Below are 24,386 nucleotides of genomic sequence, written 5' to 3'. Positions count from 1 at the left end.
CTGAACCTAAAATTTTGAAAAAATACAGAAAATAGTTCTTTACCTATAGATTACAAAGAAATTAATAGGAAGTCTATAATATATATTCAATAAAACAATATTGTACGTACAAATTTACATTTGCTGTTTGAATGTGTGGGAGAACATTTTATGTTCAACTACAATGTTAAGTTGGTTCTCGGGTTAGGGTTTCGTAGGCCCGAATGAAAAACGGAACCCTTATAAATATTCGTGTGTCTGTCTCTCCGTTTTTTTTATATATAAGTAAATAGTTTAAAAGCGCAGGATGTAATATTCGTGTTTGCCATGAGATATCGAATTTTCTGAAAAACGTCTAGGGAATTTTTCTAGCCAGCCAACTTGTATTTTTTCTTCTCCATAACCACTTAGTCTAATTAGCGATCAGTTGGAGAGAAGGAATAAAAAAAAAATATGAAACGAACTTTGTAAACACGCTATACCTACATACATACATACATACAATAGCTTCCGTGAATGATTGATTCCCTTATACGAAACCGCACCCTAATTGTTAACTTATATATAAGTATACGTGTAGAGTATAGATACGCCTTCAACCTCTCTACCCTCTAATTAAATGATATTGATTTCATTTACGACATTGTAAGAGATAAAATCTATCTATAATTTTGCGTAAATAAGTGTATTTCTTCAATTCTTATTTTCCTGTTTTTCAAAATGTTCAACATTTGATAAAGTTGTTTGCAAAAAAAAAGATTTTTATACCAAAACACTAATGAGATGTTGTTGATTGTTTTCAGGATTTTGTGGAATTATTATTCATCCAGAACATTTTACCAGTGGATGAACATAACACAAGATACTACTTTGAGGTAAGTGAATCATAACTAATATGTCTAATATTAAGTAGCATTTTACTCTTCTATCGATTTCTAGAAGAATAATCTTTGAAATGTAGTTCATCTGTTTCAACCCTAAAAAGGTTGCCTATTGTAGTGGAAAATTCTGATTAATCACTTATCAATAAATACCACCATTACATTGACTTCTCGTACACTTAGACTTAAAGTAAGTCAATTCATCCTCGTTAAGAAGCTTGCTGTTGTGGCTTCGTAAATGGCAGTGTAAAAGCGTCGACCGGAAAGTACTTCATTTATCAGAGTTGTCCTGTTCAGAACTACTTTACTATTATAACTTAACGTCTCATTTAAACTGGTTGTTCGATAACTAACGATTAGTTATGAAGAGAAGAATGGGTTATTGTGCCTTTGAATGACATTGAAGCACCCTTATTAAGGTCAAGTTAACATACTTCTTGATCGATAGTAGTTAGTCGTGTTGGTTTCTTTTAGTTTAAGGAAAGAAAATCGAAACGCATTTAGCGCATCAATTTTGTTATTCAGTTTTTCAAAATTTTAATCATTAAACGTTGACCCATTAGTAATTATTAACTTACTTTCCCTCAATGTTAAAATATGCAAATACATTACTAATTATCCTCATCATTTTCGATTTTTACCCACTATAAACTACCTTTGTTAATGACGGAAAATTTGTTGCTGTTGTCACACCCTCAACGGGAATCGAACTCCGGACCTTTGGCTTTGTCATCACTCGTAACTTAACGGTTAGAGCATTGGTACGTAAAGCCAAAGGTCTTCGGTTCGATTCCCAGCGAGGGTGTGACAACAACAATAAATTTTCCCTCATTAATCTGAGGTAGTTTATAGTGGGTAAAAAATTTAAAATGAATTTTCATACTAACTACTATTAAAAATGTCAAAGTTTTATCATATATATAGAGTAATTATCCTCATCATTAAATGAATTTTTAATAGATTCCTTCTCTTGTTGGCATTTGGGGTAATGAACAAGCTGACAATCTTAGTAAACTGGCCAGTTCAAGCTTCAAATGTAAAATGTTTTATGAAACAATCGTATGCTCAAACAAGGCCTAGAAAAAAGAGTATATTCCTTTGAAAATATTTATAGTAATTGTAAGGAACCATGGTCCTGTGGCATAAAACTACTATTAAAAATAGAATTAGAGCTAACCGTTATAATTTAACTGAATCACTTTTAAGAATTAGTCTTATCAACAATTCTCTCTTACGCTTGAAAATATTAACCATGTAATTTGGTAATGTTCTCTTTATGTTAACCAAATGCAAAACCTTATCGGAAATCTTGCTCTGATAAATATTTTTTTACCTAACACCGCGTGCAGTAGCAGAACCTAATACTAAAGCTTGTTCATTTCCATGTAATTTTATAAAAGATCGTAATCGCAGTATTTAATGTAATTTATGCTCTAACGTGAGCTGTTTTGACTTCACTATGAAGTTAGAAAAGGCTAATAAATTAAAAAAAAAAAGAAATTCTTCTGCAACATCTGGTATATACAGTCGAACCTGGATAAGTGAGAGCGATCTGTTTCTCTCTTATATTAGAGGTTTCTCACCAACTCAAGTTTCTAACCTACAGAGTTACAGGAGGAATTTGTCTTACTTATAGAGGTCTATGAAAATACTGTTCGACAACACATTGAGTTTTCGTTTAGACATTATGAGGAAGTACAGGACCTTTCTTCGCAACTGCTTTTATGAATTGACTGTAAAAATTTGATAAACAAGTCGGTAAGCACATTTGACTATAATAAAATAATAAAGACTTACTCGGTCATTCGCAGATTTGGTCATTCGAATGAAATAAGAGAACGAGTCATAAAATAGCAAAAGTAAACTGTCGCTTATAGAGGTATAGGCAAGTAGCAATCTCACTTAAAGAGGTTCACGCATGAAAAATGGCTGTCACTTATAAAGGTTTTAGTTTTCTCACTTATAGAGACTTTAGAAGGGCAAAATGACAGGTTCGACTGTATAAATATATAGTATACACACAAATACCACTACAGTTTTGTCCGTAACTATCATAACTCGAAAACTACGTATTTGTTGTATGCCATGTAACGAATGGTTATCGTAGGGCCGTCATGTTCGAACAAGAAAACCTTATCCAGGTCTTCCTCAGCCGCTCTTTACTCCTGTGTCTACTTCTGTTTGCCCTAAAAGTTACTAATTTTTAAATAATTAACTAATACATCAAAATTTCAAATCCAACAACTTCAGCATCATTTTTTCTAATTGAAATTCTGTCAGTTTAGAAAAATAAACGATTTTATGTAATCAGATAGAAACCACCGAAGTGAACTAGAAATCATGAAAGTTTGAATACATGTGCCAAAGTTTGCGGAATAAAACTTAAGAACGGTTGATGAAGAAAATTGGGAGAAGCGAATGGAACTTAACTTAGGTTAAATTCGACTAACTTTAAAAGTTAGTATAGTAACTACTAACTCCAGAAGCTGCCGAAACATTGCCGGTTTTAAGTTTTCCTATCCAATTCTATACGATCATTATGAAAGATGCTATATTTCTTGGTCATATATACATAAATTTGTACATATGTATAGTTTCTACCACAAAAAGTGAATTTTCAATACATTTTTTATTAAACCAATGTTAACGTATTTACGTAAATAGACAATTTGAAAAACATCTTAATAAACAAGTGGCAACGACAGAACTAATTTCAAAGATGTAAAGTTTACTAAAGTTTAAGAGAAAATTTTAATGCCGTACATGTTAAATCAGCTAAATCCTCCAACTTCGTACAATTTATCGATTTTAGATAAGTGCTTTGAAACAAACTAATGTATGCATGGTTAGTCGTACCTAAACACTGTTTTTACTATATCAACAATGTCATTTACAATCAACTAAGCAAGCCTTTCAGGCAGGTAAGTTATAAGCTCTACAGGCAGTGCTACAACTTTTACAACTACTAAAATAAATAGTAAACAGAACATTAATTAATTTTTAAATAATTAAACGAGTCGCTCTGTAAATACTATTTTTTACTTAATCATTTCCTACAATTCAAAGCAATTACGGAGTAAATTATTTTTATTAATTGAATAACCAAAAAGTAAAACAAAAATACTGGTATCCAAGGGAAAGAAATGTAGGGAAAGAGCGAATATAAAGATAGGAGACGAAGAAGTGACTGATTTTAGATTTCTAGGAAGTCAGATAAGTCAGAACGGGAGGAGTAGTAGGGATATAAAGCAGAGAATAGCGCAGGGTCGAGTCGCCTTCAACAAAAAGAAGTCACAGAAATTCGAAAAAGGTTGTTAAAGGTGTATGTTTGGAGCGCGGCGTAGTACGGATGCGAAACATGGACAGTGGACGCGGCGGAAAAGAAAAGGTTAGAAGCGTTCGAAATGTGGTGTTATAGGCGAATGATGAGGATAACTTGGGTAAAAAAGGTTAGAAATGAAGAGGTATTAGAAAGAATAAGAGAACAGAGGACTCTATGGAAGTCAATAAAAAATAGGCGAGCTAGGTTAGTAGGACACCTTCTTAGGCATGAAGGGCTAGTCAGAGACAGGAAGTCGAGGCAGAAACGGAAGTTAGGAGGGGTAGAGGTAAACCTAGATTAGATTACTGTTCGCAAATAGTTAAGTATATGGGTTGTTCTAGTTTTAGGGATATGCGAAGATTAGCTCAGGATAGGAAAGAGTGGAGGTGCGTGTCCAACCAATCTTAGGACTGACGACCTTATGGTGATGATGAAATAACTAAAACCAACCTTTCGTTTTAGGATTTTATAAAGACCGAAAGCAATATAATGAGGTAGTAATGTATAACATATGACTTTTGAAATATCTCTTTTAATTTGTTTCGGTGATGGTGTTTCAAAATAAACACATCAACACCGTGAGCTATGTTTTAATTAAAACAAGTACAGAAAAAATACAAAGTTGCAAAAATGGCCACTGAAATGTTCGAGTTACGAGTTCTTGGTACAAAGGTTGAAATACTTGTTCTGTTTCATGAATTGGTAGAGGGGTAGGTACGCCCTTCGACAAACAGAGATGGTAACGCCCATTCGGTTCTGAAAAATATTGAATTTGAATTAGAAGATGCCGACACAGCGGGTGATTGCAAAAGTTTGTGAAAGTAGGTAATTGTACATTTGCGAACCATCCCTGTTTGTTGATGTCCAGTTCAAAGAAATTCCCAGGCGTGCCTATGAATAAATATCTTCAAAGTGATAATAAAAATTTGTACAAACTAACAACTATCGTAAACTAATATAAACATAAAACTTAACTTAAAGTACGTCTTCTTAATATTACAAAATATACACAACGACTATACACAATGATTATATACAATTAACAAGGACTGAACATAATTATTCATTGTATTTAGAATTTTATTGCACCACAACAAGATGAACCTTTCACACAATGTTGCACCATCATCAATCACCCCTTAATTGCGTTGAATTGTTACTACTGACTACTCGCCTAACATTACAAAAAGCTTGCAATCTAAATACACGTTTTTCAGCTCCCACTCCACTCCAACCCAAAACTTTCCCTGGGTTTGCCACAGTTATTCATAAAATCGCTGGCACTAGAGCTTCTATTTACAAATCTAGTGATTTAAGTTGAATACGTTACGAATTACCATAATAAATATACAAACATACGTGCCCGAGTTAAAAAGTTATACACTACGAGGGTGGATTGATAAGTTTCCGGCCTGACCAAGAAAAACAAGGTTTTTAAAATTTTTTTTTTTTTATTTCTCAACATAATCTCCTCCAAGGCTGATACATTTCTCATAGCGGTGTTCCAGTCTATTAATGCCATCTCTATAGACTGATTCGTCAAGCTCCTCAAAATAACCATTTACAGCTTCGATTACTTCTTCATTGTCCGCAAATCTCTTACCGCCAAGCCATTTTTTGAGATTAGGGAACAGAAAATAGTCACTCGGGGCTAGGTCTGGAGAGTAAGGAGGGTGCGGCATCAATTCAAACTTTAGATCGTTGATTTTAGCCGTCGCAACGATTGACGTGTGCGCTGGTGCGTTATCGTGATGAAACAAGATTTTTTTCTTCGCCAGATGAGGTCGTTTAATTTTCACCTCGTGGCTCAAACGTTGCAATAAGTCTGCGTAGTATTGACCAGTGATAGTATTACCCTTTGCAAGGTAATCAATGTATATAATACCTCTTGCATCCCAAAAAACAGTAGCCATAACCTTGTTCGCCGAAAAAATTGTTTTTGCCTTCTTTGGAGTTGGTTCCCCTGGTCCAATCCACTGTTTAGACTGTTCTTTGGTTTCAGGAGTGTAGTGGTGGACCCACGTTTCGTCAACGGTTACGAATCGACGCAAAAATTCGCTTGGATTACGCTTATACAATGACAAATTTGCGGTAGAAATGTTTTTTCGAATCAATTTTTGGTCGACTGTTAGCAAACGCGGCACCCATCTTGCACAGAGCTTTTCCATATGCAAATGTTGGTGCAAAATATGTTGCACACGTTCATATGACATCTTACAGGTCTCAGCTATCTCACGCACTTTCAATCTGCGGTCTCCCAGCACTATTTGATGAATTTTTTCGATCATATCTGGAGTTGTGACCTCAACGGGGCGTCCTGAGCGAGGCCCATCAGAGGTGCTCACACGACCCTTTTTAAACTCGGAAACCCACTGCTTAACGGTTGAATATGACGGGGAGGATGTCCCCAGTGTTGAGTCCATCTCTTTTTTAATTTCCTTCGGCGTTAACCCCTTCAAATAAAAGTATTTGATGACAGCACGATTTTCCTGCTTTTCCATTTTTACGAAAACCACAGAGGCGTCTTGTTCAGCGTGCTGTCAAACCTACACTAGCAAGGAGATCGGGCTGAAACTATAGCTACAAGCTATCCAAGGATGGTACTATAGAATGTCACCTCAAGGTAGGCCTAGTGGCGTCATCTCTTGGTTAGGCCGGAAACTTATCAATCCACCCTCGTATTTAGAATGCAAAAGATTCTTCTATCTAGCACACGCCAGGGTTGGTACCTACATTAAAAGTAATGAGACCATAGCGAGGATATTTTATTTTGTAGGTAGGTAGGTATGTCTGCGAATAGCAGAGCATACACAGCAAGTGGAGTATGTGGTAGCTCGTTACTACAAATCATCCTACTTTGCACAACTCTCTAGTGCTCGACTCTCTTCAATTACCACTAGACGCGCTATGAGCTACGCTTGCTTTATGCACACAGAACTGTTCCAACGCAAATGTTGTAGTTGTACGACAGGAGAGATTCTACTAGTTCTCTTTTACGAATTTTCCGACACGTAATCAATAGTAACTGTTACAATTGGTAAACAGAACTTGTTAGAAACACGAGGTACAACATTGTATCTTGCATTTTTTAAATGCAATCAAAACTCCTTAGAATTTGTACCTAGTTATGGCTGGCAATTTCACTATTTGCATGCGGATCTGGAATTAAGAATGCTATAATTAGAAAATACTACAAATGGCGCAGTAAACGCCATCTGTAGCACGATGCTACATTTTAGGATTACGTATGCTCCAACAAGGTCCACTTGTGTGGATATCTACTTGCTGAAAACGAATCCTGGCGTAGCCGACCTCAACGTGATAGGCACGTTAGCTTAATCGAATAAAATATTTCGAAGTGGTCTGTATTCTGTCGAAACTGCCAGACGCGGATCGCGATTTCGATCTTTTTGGATCTCATCAGCGCGTCGCAGGCAGCTCCGACAGAACACAGACCAACTTTTACCTGCTTTCTTAACAGTGCGTTTTTAGAAAATACTACAAATGGCGCAGTAAACGCCATCTGTAGATGATGCTGTAATTCTTTTATACTAAACTGTCGACTTGTATCTGCTTCGTAAGCGTGTAGTACTAAGAGGTTTTTAAATGTAAATGTTAATGACTAATTTGGTCAGGAAGATAATTAGTAAATCACATCAAGGCTTCTTTATATGGTTTGCATTTTCATGTAGGTATATCTAACTATTTTTGGGCAGCGTACACTGATAAATCAAGCAAACAACATTTTATCTTGCGAACTAAAATTTATTTTTATTAAAATAAAATGAGAGCGTACAGGTACTTTTCTATTAGTCGAAGCTTAGTAGTTGTAGAGATTACTCTCCACATATGTAGATATATCTACTTTTACGTCTTTATGGTGCTAGTGTAGATGTTACCGGAAATGTATTAAATCTAAGAATTGTATACAATTCCTAGGAATTGTATGTTAATGCTTTCTGTGAAAAAAAAATGAATAAAACACGTTAGTAAACTGAGAATCAGAGTTACCTGCGAATACAATAAATCGCCTGATAGAATGACGCAATACCCTCCCCCGCTTACCCATTAACATCTTGAATGTAATACATTTCCGATTGCTATTTAGGAAATGTATCTAATATAATTTATTTCACATATTTCCGGGCGATTTTAGGAGTTGTATACATTTCCTAGGAATTGTATACAATGACGTATTACACACATTTCCTTTAACATAGACACCAGTATAACACGTTCTAATTTGGGCGGATATAGTACCATTGTGGATGGTATATAATACTATATTTGGTATGGTGTTCCTTTATACCATGCTCTAATGATTAATTAATGGTATGCGACACCACATCAAATGGCGGTGGTTTGAAATTTTGACTAAACGAAAACATCCTACATATTGAAGTTCCATTCTTTAAGTAGACGTTTTAATAGTTAGCTATTTGTCATTACAAATCTATACCTTCACAGATCCTTGGATACGTAGAACATTATTATATATAAAATGAAACAATATTGCATATTTAGTAAAAATTGAAATAATAGTTATTTGGGCTAATGGGATGTGATGGAGTCGAATTTTGACTTCCAGGAATTTATTCTTCTACTGTTGACGTCGACAGTGAAAGCCTCTCTACTATTAACTCCATACTTAATATCTGTTTACTAGCTATATCAATGAGCAATAATTTGACTGACTTAACCTGCAGGAAATACTTAACCCCGTACCCACTAAAGACGAAGTCACAACCAGCATTAAAGGGGTAGCATAAAAAATGACCCATCAATAGAAAGAGACCTTGCTATCAAACGTAAAAATTTACCACGGCACTGCTGAATACAATAAATTTTAAAAGTGGCAAAACAAAAACAATTACTAAGTTCTTTAATTTCAATTCAATTCAATGTCTAAGCGCAATAATAAGTAATTTAATATTGTTAAACAAACCTTCATTAATACATTTTTTTATATTGTTACCAACGAAAAGTTCGGGGGATTCGATCGACGAAACACAGTTCATAATTTATGGATTCTTCTAAAATAAAACCAAACAAACCCTCCAAAACCCAAATTTATTTATTCTAGATTATTCTTAAATGTCCACAATGCAAAATGTTTGAGAATATCCTTATTTTTATCCAAATTTTCGAAAGCTTTTAACTTACCTGTTGGCAGATTTACGGAGAAAACTATAATGTTGCCGCTACTTTTGTCATTTGATAATCCTTGTTTTTCATTTAAGATCTTTCCGCTTTATGTTTTTCACCTCAACGCGTAAAGTTTCAATAGAAAGTCATTAAGAAATCAATTAAAACTCCATTTCGAGAGTCTCATTATACCAGCTGTTGTTGGCAGCAACGTGACTACTTCCAATGCGATGCCTTTGATAGCAATTATAAGATTGTTTTTCTTTTATTAATAGTCTAATAATTTAAATAAAGTTGTTTTCAGTGTTCTTAAATTGTTCCGCCAAACTATATTTAATTCCAACAAACCCACAAAAAAATCAATTTATATTTCATGTAAATAAAATAGTTTTCAGCAGACTTTGAAAGCATATGGCTGAGTTTATCATTTTTTTACATTTCAAAAACTGTTACAAATATAGAAGAAGTATATGTGACCATGACCTTAAAGAATTGCCACTTTTATGGTATAGAATCTGAAAATATAGAAAAATAAAATCCGGTATATGTAACGTTGACAAAATGAAAATATTATTGAGATACGTAGGCGACCCAGGTTTTCAAACAGGAAACGAAGAAGATATTAGTGTCTATCAAACTTCGGTGTCAAAAATTGTGACGGAAGTTACTGATAAGTTAACAGATAAATGTGAGCGGTAGATAAAATTTCTCCGTACTCCTGTTAGTATAATAGAAGCAAAAGAAAGGTTGTTAACAAAATACCACTTATTTATGGTGATGAATACTTATATTAATCGCAAGAATTATCATAACATTAATCTACAAGTAGTTCAGAAGCTTCATATCCAGGATATGTCCAGGATTCACCGATTTGGAGCAACTTATCGTATGTAAATAAATGAAAGTAAAACAAAAATATTGGTATGCATGGAGAGGAAAAGTAGGTAGGGAAAGAGTAAATATGGAGTGGACGAAAAATTAGAAGAAGTGATTGATATTCAGTATCTAGGAAGTCAGATAATTCAGGATGGAAGGATCAGTAGAGATATAAACCACAGGATCGAGTCGTCTACAACAAGAAGAAGTAACTTCTATGTTCGCGAACGGTTAATTCAGAATTTTAAAAACGACCTTATGATAACGATGGCAGTAGGTACAGCAAATATTTTTTATTCATATAAATTGTAGCACAAGCTAGCATTTCATGTTCAAGTGAGTATGTACTCGGTGTTTAAGCTCGGGTGTTATTCATACCACCCAATTTGTCTTACAATTAGTTGGACCAAGATTTAGTTGAATCAACGTGAAGAGAAGGCATTAGGTAATTAAGTTGCAAGGCAATGAACATTTAAAAGCGGTGACAAGCTACTTGACTCACAGTATTGCCTAACTTGCCTCCTCAGAAAACGAAACGCTTGCAGTCCTTCACTTAGCCTAGATTTGATGACAAATTCTGCTTTACAGACTTTATCTTTGCTCGGTCTGGAAGTTCAAATAGCGACTTGTTTTGGCTCTATTCCAAAAGCTTTATTCTCGTTAGTATTTCTAGCCGGCTTACATCCTTATTTTTAAAACGTTACTGTGTATCTTTTTATATATTAATAACACAATTTATCGCTATTACCTTATAGAAAAAAGAAGAAACTTTCTTTGAAATTGTAGTTTTTTAAGTTTTTACAATCTGAAAATAGTATGCGTGAACGTCTGAATTGAAATTTTAATTTTGAAGTGAAACTTCTTTATCGACGGTAGAAAAGAAATTTACTAAGGGATAAACCCGAAATGTGTAACGTCACTCGTCACGTCACGCGCCACGTGTGACCTTTGGTGGATAAGTCCAAAAGTAGTCATTTTAACAAGCATCAGAAGCTAACCTGTTAGTAGAAACCAATATTTGTTTTATACTTCGTTTACTTTCTGTAACGATGTGACCTTCGGTTTGACCGGCGCCAAACTTTTAACTGGAGAGGAGCGTATAATCCGTACAGTACTGCACAGAAAAATTGACCATTTTATCCACTACAATTGCATTGCTCAAATGTGCTCTTATTGGTACCGTTTACTACTGAAAATATCAACGAGATGTTTATTTATATTTGAAGACATATTAAAGGCTTTAACGCTTGTTTTCGACTCGCACTACTATTCATGATTGAATAAAACTTTTGGCAGGTACTGTATGTAAAAGTATGTTTAATGAACGAGAGTCGAGAGTATAATGAGCTTTTTTCCCTACCTACGGTTTTACCAGCGCGCATCCAAGACATTGGAAGGGGCACATCGCTAGAGAAAGTAAATGAAGTATAATTCTTAATTCCTCTCTGCAGTTTTGTATGGTGCAAGTGTAAAAGTTTTTAACAATACTAAACCAATATTTCACATTCGTCCGCTCGAAATAAAGTTGTATTTTTCTAGTGTTTAATAATTAGTTAATGTATTAGTTTAAACCATTTTTTTTAATACTACTATAATAAACAATCTAAATAAGTTTCACTACTACACATACACTTTTCGTCCCTTTTTTAATTATTCGATATACCTAGGTAACTACATTAAATAGATACAAAAGAAAATGTAGTGTGATGTAAATCTTACATGAGTCTTTTTAATCTATCCTTTGTAATCGGCGTCATAATTTTTCTAAAAAAAATTCATTAATATTTACATACTCTCTAAATTTATACTAATATATGCTACTCTATGTCAGGTTACGGTGGGAAAGGTTGCTTTGATTGGAATGTTGTATATGCTATGCGCTACCGATAAGTGCTATGAACTGTAGGAAATTGTATCCACCCGTTCAGTATCTCTATCTACTTACCTGAAAGTGGATAGGAATGAGTGGATATAATGGAATAAAGATCTGTCTATAACGACCCATGTATTTGTATATGTATTTCTACATACATATTATATGTTTCTATTAAGACATCTAAAAATGTTTTACTTACCTATCATTCTTGTTCGTTTAAAAAAGATAATTTAAACATAGTAGCTTAATTAAATTTTAAAAATAGAAATTTCTCGTTTTCCGCCAAAGAATTGTAAAATTTGAATCATTAAAAATGAAATAAGAAATTCGGAATATTCCCTGCTTTTATTAAATGCAAATTTTCATGACTCCAGGTTCCAAAAGAACTTCTGTTATGATTTAATCTTGACGCTTTATTTCTAAATTTATTTTCCATCGTAATGCCGGATTCGGGTGGTTTTACTTTTAAATTTTCCAGTGGACTAATGGAGTGAAATTACATGAATATTTAGTGACCCTCTTCAAAATATACTTCCATTCCGAATGATTTTAGTCAACTCTACATAACAATCGATTTTCAGATGAAAATGTGTCGTGCCTAGCAACCAGATTTTTTTTTATCATCTCGCATTGAACATTCCGTTAAATTTAATGCCAGTGAACGTTTCGTGAAAAGATTGATTGCAAAGTATAAAAAGTTATATCAACTTGAAGTTTCATGAAATGGCTAAGGATTTGATTGTCCAACATTGACAAATTGCGGAATTCTAAATGTTATTTCGCTCTTGTTATAAAAGTGACCAAGGATGACTCATATTATATCCTAAGACTGGTTGAACACGTACTTCCACTCTTTCCTATCCTGAGTTAATCTTCCCTAAAGTTAGAGTAACCCACATCCTTAACTATTTGCGAACAGTAATCTAATCTAGGTCTACCTATACCCCTCCTAACTCCTGTTTCTGCCTCTAATATGTCTCTGAGTAGACCTTCATGTCTGGAAAGGTGTCCTACTAACCTACCTCGCCTATTTATTATTGACTTCCAAAGAGTCCTCTGTTCTCTTACTCTTTCTAATACCTGTTCATTTCTAACCTTATCTATCCAATGAAGGCTATCAATCCAAGAATTCTATTTTGACTTATAATATTAAAATCGGAAATTAAAACCAGAGGCGTATTTAGACGTCATTATAATAGATAAAAACGAACCACTTGTATCCAGAGTCGTCTGGAAACACCAACAGTTGTATAGAAGCAAAAACTCGTATTCAGACCAAAACTTTATTTAAAAAAATATAGGGAATTCCCAGACTCGTCTAGTTCTACTTGTCGTACTTATTACTTATCAGGCTTGTCGTAACGATTTGAAGAGTTATAAGCGGAAATCTTATAGGAGTTGAAACTTTTTTCAAACTTATCGGTTGGCAAGTTTTACGGACAAAACTACAAGGTCACCAGTCTATTTACCATTTTAAAATCGTCGTTTTTGACTTAAGATTTTTCTCCTTTTAATAACAAAATAATTAAGGGATTTATTTACAATTTATTTTGGGTATGCAGGCCGTTAAAAATGATAAGGGATAGGAACGAAGAGGCAGGAATTGTTAGCAAAATTAGAGAAGATTTAAATAGATGGTGGGATAGAGATGTTGACAAGGAATGGGAAGCGAAAGCAAAGTTTACATGTAATAGTTTGTAGAGAAACTTAATGCCGGAAATAAAGAGGGCAGATACTAAAGAGATTTGGGGTAGAACAAGATAATGCTGCAATATAGGAAGGGCTTTTAAAAAGGTTATAGTGAATGGAATTGTGGATTATGTGAAGCAAGATAGGAGACGTTTGTCTATTTGTTATGTTGCAGGGTTGCAATAGAGATGTAAAAAAATGAAATAAGAATGTTCATGAATGAATGGAAAGGAGACACGGCAAAGGAAGATATAAGACAGGTAATTATTGAGAAATTAGGAGACGAAATGTGTGAGAAACGTATGATTTCTTTAAAGGTGTAGAACTTTATAAAGTCTTGTTGCTATTCCTTTTTTTTTCAATTAGTTGTTTTCTTAAAGACACAAAATTACTTTAGAAAATTTATGTTTTATACGTTAACCGGAAAAAGGTTTGAGGCAAGATAAAGACAAAAAAAACTGTTGTTAAAAGATTCAATATAATCATTTACTTCGCTCTTCAAAATGGAGTCGATGCAGTTGCACCGCAGTTCATATTTTCAATCTGCTTGTTGATAAAACTTACCGGTAACCAGGTTAGCGTGATGGAACTGGCAGACGGCGTCAGCTTCATACCACGATATTCTATCTCGGAAATAGCGATAAAATACAGGAAATCCTTCTTCTGGGAGCATCCAGGTATTGCTTATGTTAACCTGTAAATAGAACATCTGCTTAAAAATATTTTACTTACTAAGTCCAATAAATAACATTTTGCTTGAAATTTCTGTATATGTATACGGAAATTACTAAAACATTATAAAATTTAGATCATTCCAAAGTTTCAAAGCAATCTTATTTCATTGTCAGGAAACCAACTATAAAATATTTTTTCGGTATAGAAAACTCCAAACTCTAATAGTTTTTTTACTTGATCTGATATATGCATACGAGGTCTGTTAAAAAAATATCGCGAAATTTTGAATTTCCGCGAGTTACGTATATTCAATTTTCGATTTTTTTGTGGAGTTATGTTGGTACTCATATCTCTCACTTATACCAACAGGTTCGGCCATGTTGAATGTTCAGTTAATTTTTGATACCTGCTTTACTTGCACGTGTTTTGGCTCGTCTTCGATTTTTGCCTATTCCAAAAATTGGATCAATGAATCTGTATCAAATTTTGTGTGGAAAACAAAGTGCGTGGTCGCATTCTGTATGTTGACTATGGCATACGGTGAAGCTACTTTGGACTGAAGCAACGTTTATCGGTGATACAAAATGTTCTCAGAGGGCCAAAATGATTTGAACGACAAAGAGCGTGCAGGACGCCCCAGCACGTCAACAACAGACGAAAACATTAATGAAGTGAAGAGAATAGTATTGGCCAATCATCGAATCACCGTTGAGAGTTGCTGTGGACCTTACCATTCGATATTTACCAATGATTTGGGCATGAGAAGGGTCGCCGCGAAATTCGTACCAAAATTGCTCAATTTTGCCCAAAAACAGCATCACATTAACATTGCTAATGAGCTGTTGGGCTATGTCCGCGACAACTCGAATTTGCTCCAGAGGGTCACAACTGGTGACAAATCATGGGTTTATGGTTATGACGTGGAAACCAAAGCTCAATCATCCCAATAGAAGCTGCTGCACGCGCCAAGACCGAAAAAAGCGCGCCAAAAAAACACTAATAATGCCGCAGCCACTGTTTTCCTCTGATCTGGCGCCCTGTGACTTTCTTGTTCCCGAAACTGAAGAGGTCCATGAAAAGACGACGCCACGCTACGATTGAGGAGATAAAGACGGCATCGAAGGAGCAACTAAATTAGAATAATATTTGAAGTGCTTCGAGGATTAGAAAAAACGTTGACACCATTGTATAATATGGTGAGATTACTTTGAAGGGGATAAAACAGATACTCATGAATAAATAAATAATTTTTGAAAAGACACAAAATTCGCGATACTTTTTGAACAGACCTCATATATCTTTCACAACGGTTAGTTCCCTTTTTAGTTTTTCCTGCAAATTGTAAATTTTGAGATTCTTTTTCTAAATGTATATCTCGAATCTGGTAACAAATCATTCAGTACTAAAAAAAAACAAATAAATTGATCTTTCTTAATAAAGAATCAATATTAAAAAATCTTTTTTTACTAGGCACGTATAAACCGACGATAGTACAAATTGCTTACTTTTACTGCTTTAAATCTTGACAAGAAGGACAATATTATTACAAAATGCATTCTCAGCGAAAAGCAAGTGGAACACAAGTCCCTTTTAAAGAGGTCGAGAGACTTGTGAAGTTGTTATCTTACGATGTAGAATTACCCTTAAAAAACCTTTGCAACTTAAAACAAAAGTTCCAGGAACCTAAATATGCACAGATTCTACGTTTTGCGTTATTATTATACCAAGTACTAAATTTAATAAAATATTTCTTAAATTACTGATTGTTGTTTCCAACGAACGTTTCCAAGTTTCCGTAGCGTGCCTGATCTGATAATTATATGACTAAAACGAAACCTATAGCCTAGTCAAAAATTATTATTTACTCAATTCTCAACACTAACGTAGTTCGTATTAAACGTAAACTCAATATTAGAACTTTTGGTCCTAAATATATAAATAATCTTATCGTCCTTAAAGAAGTGAAATTATTTTTTGTGCATTCATATTCATTGTAGTAGAATCGTCAATCTTAACTGTGTCGACACGCAGCACCTTCACTCATTCCTATCTTAAACCGATATTCATATTTCCCTAAAATTAAAACATCTCAGATCCCTTACTATTCTTCATCATCATAAGATCGTCAGTCCTAAGACTAGTTGGACACGCACCTCCACTCCTTCCTATCCTGAGCTAATCTTCGCATTTTCCTAAAACTAGAACATCCTACATCCTTAACTATTTGCGAACAGTAATCTAATCCAGGTCTACCTCTACCCCTCCTAACTCTTGCTTCTGCCTCTAATATGTCTCTGATTAGACCTTCATACCTGAGAAAGTGTTCTACCAACCTATGTCGCTTATTTTTTATTAACTTCCATAGAGTTCTCTGTTCCTTTATTCTTTATATCCAACCTTTATTTCCAACCTTCTCTATCCACGGTATCTTCATCATTCACCAAAAACACCACATTTCGAACGCTTCTAACTTTTTCTGTTCTGCCTCGCCCATCGTCGATGTTTCGCACGCGTACAGCACCACGCTGCAAACATACACCTTTAAAATCCTTTTTCGAATTTCTAAATTAATCGTTCGCAAGCATAGAAGTGACTCCTTTTTATTGATGACGACTCGACCCTGCGCTATCCTCTGCTTTATATCACTGCTACTCCTTTCGTCTTGACTTATCTAACTTCCTAGCTTCCTCTTCCCTTGAAAACCAGTATTTTTCTTTTACTTTTATTTTCATACAATACCGTTTTGTTATTTCCGCTTTCGTTTTATTTAAAGCTATCTCTAACTATTCCTTCCTGGATGCTAATACTGCTATATCATATGCAAATCTAAGCATACTAATCTTTTGCCCCTCTATATCTATACCTACTGTTGTACAGTAAAAGCTCTTTATTCGCGGGGTATACGTTCCATAAATATGCCGCGAATACAGAAACCGCGGATATGGAATGGTAATTAGTATGGAATCATAGGGGATACGTTCTAAGATTCCAAAATAAAACCAATATGTATCAAAATAAAATCAATTTATTGATAAATTCGCAATTAAAATTAATCGTTATAATCAGCTTTAGGTGAGTTTAAAAAATTTAGTGATTTTTTCTTGTTTAGAATTGTGAAATTAGTCCACTCGGTTACATCTTTTATAAAAGTCGCCTCGGCACGAGCCAATAGGACTCAAAAGATGCTAATACGTTGAAAAATAACACCTAATCCTTTTCTACTAGGTTAGATTTTTTATAAAATCCGCTTCGACACGTACCAACTATACATACTCAATAGGATTCAGTAGTACACGCGCCGTAGGTTAGAAACATGCTTATCGGTTCTAGATATCATGAGATTAATATTTGGAACAGAGGTTTGAAATTTTGTAGTAAGATAGATAAAGCTTTGTTCTAAAGCTTTCTAAGGCCATTTTTTAATTTTCCATTTTCTATTGAAAATACGTGTCTTACAAGAAACATCAACTTTAAGCACTTGTAAAAGCTTTTAATGACAATATTATTGAAAACCGAAAACGTACCGAGTTAGTGGGAACCTTTGTCTGTTCCTATACAAAAAATTAGATATTTATCTCGCAGCGTTAAATCACAATGTTTAGAATAGAAACCCATGTTTTCGGAGAAATTCACACTAGGCACGAGCGGTCTATTGCGGCCAATCCCCTTAGTAAATGGCACCAAATCCTTTTCTGTTTACCGATTGCAACCGCGAATAATGAAATTTTTAACCACGAATACAGGAACCGGGTCGCAATTTTTTCACCCGTGTATAATGAAAACGCGAATAAGGAAACCGTAAATAAGGAACTTTTACTATCTTTAATGATGTTGTTCGCGTCTTCGATGTATAGAGAGAACAATAATCTAATCAGGATTTTCCCTATCTCTTTTATCTTCTATTAATACATGTTATATGTCTTTAACTAACTCTTCATGTCTCAGAGGATATCCTACGATCCTGTCTCTCATTTTTCTTATTAACGTCTACAGCACCCTTCGTTTTCCTGTTCTTTCTAATACCTCCCCTATTTATTCGTAAATATTCTAAAAGGTTTAGCTTTTTATTCTTTCGAGTATTTTATGAGAGAACAAAACCTACCTAAAATTATGTACTTTCTTTTATTTGTAAGTGTTCTTTAATTCCATTGATTTATCTCCTACTTTGCCCAATATATGTTCTATTGCCTAGATGAACAGCAGTAAATAAAATGCATTTATATTTTAAACGGTTTATTACACATCTAATCAAAAGTAATTTCTTTCATTAGCAAAATGAAATATGGTACAGCTTTATAGTGGTGTAAGTCCATAATTTAGTATTGTATTAGGTCCAAAAGCTTCAATATTAGTATAGAACGTAATCTCCTGATCGAAGCAATAACGGTGAGTGGATAATATAATTTTATGAAGCTACGTATTGCCCTTTTCCTATCGATTTTTACGAATTTCTGCTGCTTCGTTAACAAATTTTTAATAAAAAGAATGTTTTCTGTGATCTATATGCTATGATCTTTGGTCCGATCATCTACTTTGCACTTGTACGTTTTTTTTCTAATAAAAGACTTTTACTTATTACTATTCGGCAAAGTGGTATTTTTGAAACGTAAAATGAAATTATTGCATCTATATATTCAAATAGGTACAGTTTTTCATTTATAATGGTCACATTAAAAATGGGCGAAACACGTGTCCATAGTGAAATGTTTTCATAATAATTGTGTCATTTAGTTTATCTATCTGTACATACAAATAAAATTGATGTGTCTCTTTAATATTGAAATAATTGTCATTTCTACGTTCATAGGGTTATATGTATGCTCTTAAGACACAAATGATCCTTAAAAAAGTTTTGACTATCTGTCTCATCTTGCAATAATTGTACAGAAGCAAAAGATTACCGTGCTTACATTTGCGAATGGTATATTAGTATTAATAAATCGTAGGGGGGACTTAGAAGCAACCTAAAATAGATAGAATGGGCACAATATTGATAAACGGGAACAAAATAAAAATAAAAAAAAGTATTGGTACCTACTTACAGGAGGATAAGATAGAGTTAGCAAATAAACATTATAATTGTAAAAATTAGAGGTAAAAAACCAAGGAGCACGTTTTCGAAATTTAGGAAGTCAGATAAGTCAGGGTACAAAATAAGAAAATAGATTGTTAAAAGTGTAGGAGATGTTGTAAAGGCGGATTTTGAAAATACCGCGGAATGAAGTGGTATTAGAAATACTTAGTGGAAAAACAAAGCGCGTAATAAAAGCCAATAAAAGAATGAAGACAGGATGGTAGGACAATTGAGACATGAAGGTTGCTTACAGATATATTAGAAGCAGAAATAGGACTGAAGGGAGCAAGAACTGTTTCTAAAAGGTGTTCAGTGGAACCCTTCCATATGAAAGTCTCACGGGTATTGAAAATAAAATAATCGTCGAGATGGGGATCCGCCAAAAAAAGGTGAATTAAGAAATTGGGAACAGCTGCATTAGACTACTAGTTAGGGACATAAATTGTTGTAGTTTTAGGGAAATGCAAAAATTAGTTCAATGAAGTTTTTATCATCATCATGGACTGGTTGGACACGCACCTCCACTCTTTCTTATCCTGAGCTAATCTTCGCATTTCCCCAAAACTAGAACAACCTACATCCTTAATTATTTGCGAACAGTTATCTAATCTATGTCTACCTCTACTCCTCTTAAACTCCTGTTTCTGCTTCTAATATGTCTCTGACTAGACCTTCATGCCTGAGAAGGTGTCCTACCAACCTATCTCGCCTATTTTTTATTGACTTCATAGAGTCCTCTGTTCTCCTATTCTTTCTAATATCTCTTCATTTCTAACCTCTATCCACGGTATCCTCATCATTTGCCTGTAACCCCATATTTCGAACTCTTCTAACCTTTACTTTTCCGTTGCACCCACCGTCCATGTTTCGCATCCGTTCAGCGCCTCCCTCCAAACATTAACAATCTTTTTCGAATTTCTAAATTAACCGTTCGCGATCATAGAAGTGACTTCTTTTTATTGAAGGCGACTCGACGCTGCGCTATCCTTTTTTTTATATCCCTACTACTCCTTCTAGATAGAAAGAGTTCTAAAATTTTCATGAACTTTTGTTAAAGTTTTCGCTTACAGTTTTCATTAAAATAAATACCTAATTAAAAGCTGACTAATTTGAAAACGATAATGTTGTAAGCAGCGATTTAGGCTACTTTTGTTAATTATTTCTTGGTTATAGCGATTGTAGGTATTTATTATAAACAGTTAGAAATAGTTTGCACCAAAGTTTCACTTAAAGTCGGAGGTACCTAAGATAAAAATTTTTCTTAGTGGTATAATATTGTTTATTTGATCTATGAGTACATTACATGTTGTTAACAGCATTTTTTTACTGCTGAATAGTTTTAATATTTATTTTCTTTTGTTTGTAAGTACTTACTGACCCCTTTTATTTACATCAATGTGAGCTTTAATATAAAATTGCATGTGTAGGGGAAAATATTGCAGTTATTATAGNAAAAAAGTTAAGTAGCGTCCAAAAGAAATGGAGCACTCTGTATGACTAAAGATATTTTCAGCGAATGTATCATACGATTCCAGACCAATTTTGTAAGTCCAAGTAAAATAAAAAAGAATTTATTTACATCAATGTGAGCTTTAATATAAAATTGCATGTGTAGGGGAAAATATTGCAGTTATTATAGTTACCTACATGTGGAAACATGAAAAATAAATATTTGATAAAGAAACTAATGACTAAAAAAATAAACCGACAAAATGTTATTTCCTTCATCGGTCAGTAGGTATGTTTTATTTTAAGCACATACAGGAAAAACACGCAACATAAAAAATTAGTTACTGGAATAGTATTAATTATTCAAACCCTACCGTTCTGATACTGTCCTATTTAATAACTAATTTTTCTAAGAAATGTCTATACACCGGTCAAACCCATTCAGTATAGATCCAATTACTTAAAAATTAATACAATACAATATAGCAAAATAGTTTTAATTAAAGGCACTCATCAGCATCTACCTCCAAAACATTTTCCAAATTTCTAGAGAGAAAGAGCTCTAAAATTTTCATGAACTTTTGTTAAAGTCTTCGGTTGTAACTTTTATTAAAATAATTACCTAATTAAAGGCTAATTAATTTGAATTAATGGTTATAAATTCATATTAAATTAGCAAATATGGTATTTTGTAAAGTTTAAAACCATTGTTTCGACAATAAAACAATTGTAACAAATAATAATTTTTTATCTAAGTTAAATGTGGAAAATCCTAGTTGTGTGCCATGTACTTTTGACTTAATTGTTCTACAAACACTTAGTAGGATACTATTAAACTACACGTAGTTTTGATCCATGCGGAGTTGTTCAGAGTTTATGACTTATGTATAAGTGGTTAATGTTGCTGCTACTTTGTATTTTACAGCTTATCAGAACTGTCATGTGTCCCTGGCCGTCTAAATCTTACTCAAATTGTTGCAGATTAGATAAGATAGAAATTATAATTGAGTCACGAGATATCTAAAATCATTTCTCACTGGCTCTGAAATAATTTTGATTTATAGAAATCTGATAATTTTGGCAATTTAAAAAAATTGTATATTCTTATGTAGGGATGCGAAATATGGACGCTGAGCGCGGCAAAAAAGAAAATGTTAGAAGTGTTTTGAAATGTGGTGTTACTGGCGAATGATCAAGATACCGTGGATAGAGAGGGTTGGAAATGAAGAGGTGTTAGTAAGAATAGGAAAACATAGGACTCTATAGAAGTCAATAAGAAATAGGCGAGATAGGTTGGTAGGATACCTTCTCAGGCATGAAGGTCTAGTCAGATTATTATTAGAGGCAGAAACAGGGGTTAATATGAGTCAAGATAAAGCTAGATTAGATTACTGTTCACAAATAGTTAAGAATGTGGGATGTTCTAGTTTTAGGGAAATGCGAAGATTAGTTAAGGATAGGAAAAAGTAGATGTGCGTGTTCAACCACGACCTTATAATGATGACGTAGGAAATCAAAACAGGATCAAGCTTTGTCCGAGCTTGGCCCACGATTGTCTAACGTTGGACTAAGCTTGGAAAATGCTTGATTTGTCACTTGAAACTTAAGTCGAGAATGCTCACAACAACAAGTGAGCCAAACACGTGTCCACGGTTTTGTAAAATTGTTGTGGTGAATTTGATTTTTATTATCGAACCTTGGCTCTTGGAAATTGACCGAACATTGATCCAATATTGACAAGCCAATGCTTGGTTTCCCACTACCAGTTCAGATTTAGGAATGTCATATCAACTCCGGAAGTAATGCATTTAAGAAGATAATGTTTAAATTAATTCCTGAAAGTATGCCCACAGAGAATAAGGAATACATTTTATCAATTATGATGTTAAGAGCGTCACTTATAAGTATTGAATAATAAAAAGAGATAATTTAACTTTCAAATAATTTTTATCCACGTTAAGCGAATTGAAAATTGCTCTTTATTGGACTTGCCACAATAAGAAATAAGCTTCAAAGAAAACTTCCTTGGAATCGATTGCCTGATATTAATTTTCCTCAAAAGAAATTAGACTTGTTTTAATCTATGGAAACAGTGATGCATTGTTTTAAATGCCTTTTGAAAGAAATAAACACAAAAAGGTAAAGGTTCAACTAAAAATAATTTTTCTTGATATTTGAAAATTCTTAAATTTTCTGGGTTGTAATAATCAAATGTAATATAAAAAAATACAACGTGTAATTATACAACACGCTACTGAAGTGAAACTTCTTCAAACACACAAACATACCGGGATAGGGGTTAAGGAATTGGTTTAATGGTATTATTTGTACACTATAAATTTAAATTTTACATTATACATTGAGTTGCCTGTAACGAACGTTGCATTGAAGCGCGCTCACGGCTCAAGCGATCGACTACGTGGTCGAGTAGAAGGGGGACATCCGTTGCATAATTTCGTTACATAGCAACTCGCATGAAACGAACTTACCCTACTGTGCGTAAAGAAGTTTCACTTCAAAAAGAATATTTTTATGTCTTCTTCGTAAAAAATGAATTACAAAATCACAAAACAATGACACAACAACAAACACAATGTTTGTATTATAAATATAATAAAAGTTATACCCAACAGTTATTTTAAAATTATTCATCATAATTTTATGTCTCTTCAAAGTACCTACTAACCCTATTAAACAACCCCATCGTGATTGTTACAGACTCATTTCTAACAATAACAGTAGCTTCCTGATTAATTATTTAAAAACATTCGGAGTAAAATATAAACCCGTTTTAATACAAGGCCTTTGAAATTAATTCTCTTTCTATTTTTATGTATAATCGAGTTCTAAGGGTAAATTATTTGAAACTCGTTCTACATTATGCTGTTATTGTTTAAAACTCGCATTATAACAAAAGTTTTAATCCCTCAAAGCAGAATATCCTGAAAGAAAGGAGCTTAGCATTTGCCCTGAGTTGAATACTGTTTTAAATATGAATAAATCTTTCGCTACTTGTATAATAGTTTTTTTCTTATTTTACGTATTTAAACTGATTGTGAGTAAGACGACAGTTGAAAAGGATTTGGAGTTTTGTAAATTCTGTTTATATTCCTAAGTGTATCTTTTAACTTTCGTCGACAAATAAGTATAAACAGTATTATTTTTTGCGCAATAAGAAAGAAGAAACTACGAATTACTTTTAAAAAGTTTGAGAAATATGTTTCTATTTCTATTTAAATAGGAAATTTAAGGCTATCATTATCAGTAATATCTACAGTTAATTTTATACAGTTAATTTATTTATTTAATATTTAAATACTAATTTTCATAACTTATGTTTATTTATTCGATAAAATCTTATATTTTATGCTTGCTTTGTTTAAAAATATTTAAGGGAAGACCATCTGTTATGTTATAATA

At 33.6% G+C, this 24,386-nt stretch overlaps 1 protein-coding gene across 1 annotated transcript in view; it reads right to left on the bottom strand.

The window, feature by feature from the left end:
• LOC108736333 overlaps positions 1 to 24,386 on the bottom strand; it is a 69,150-nt gene that overhangs the window by 41,253 nt on the left and 3,511 nt on the right. Inside the window, exon 2 of the mRNA XM_018468716.2 lies at positions 14,333 to 14,462. Within this exon, the coding sequence (XP_018324218.1) occupies positions 14,333 to 14,462 (130 nt within the window). The remainder of the gene's footprint in view (positions 1 to 14,332; positions 14,463 to 24,386) is intronic.

The sequence above is a fragment of the Agrilus planipennis genome, unplaced genomic scaffold (genome assembly GCF_000699045.2).
Source record: "Agrilus planipennis isolate EAB-ADULT unplaced genomic scaffold, Apla_2.0 scaffold64, whole genome shotgun sequence".
NCBI classification, from domain to species: Eukaryota; Metazoa; Arthropoda; class Insecta; order Coleoptera; family Buprestidae; genus Agrilus; species Agrilus planipennis.
Note: the sequence above shows the minus strand (reverse complement) of the source record. Positions and strands in the feature narration are given on the sequence as shown.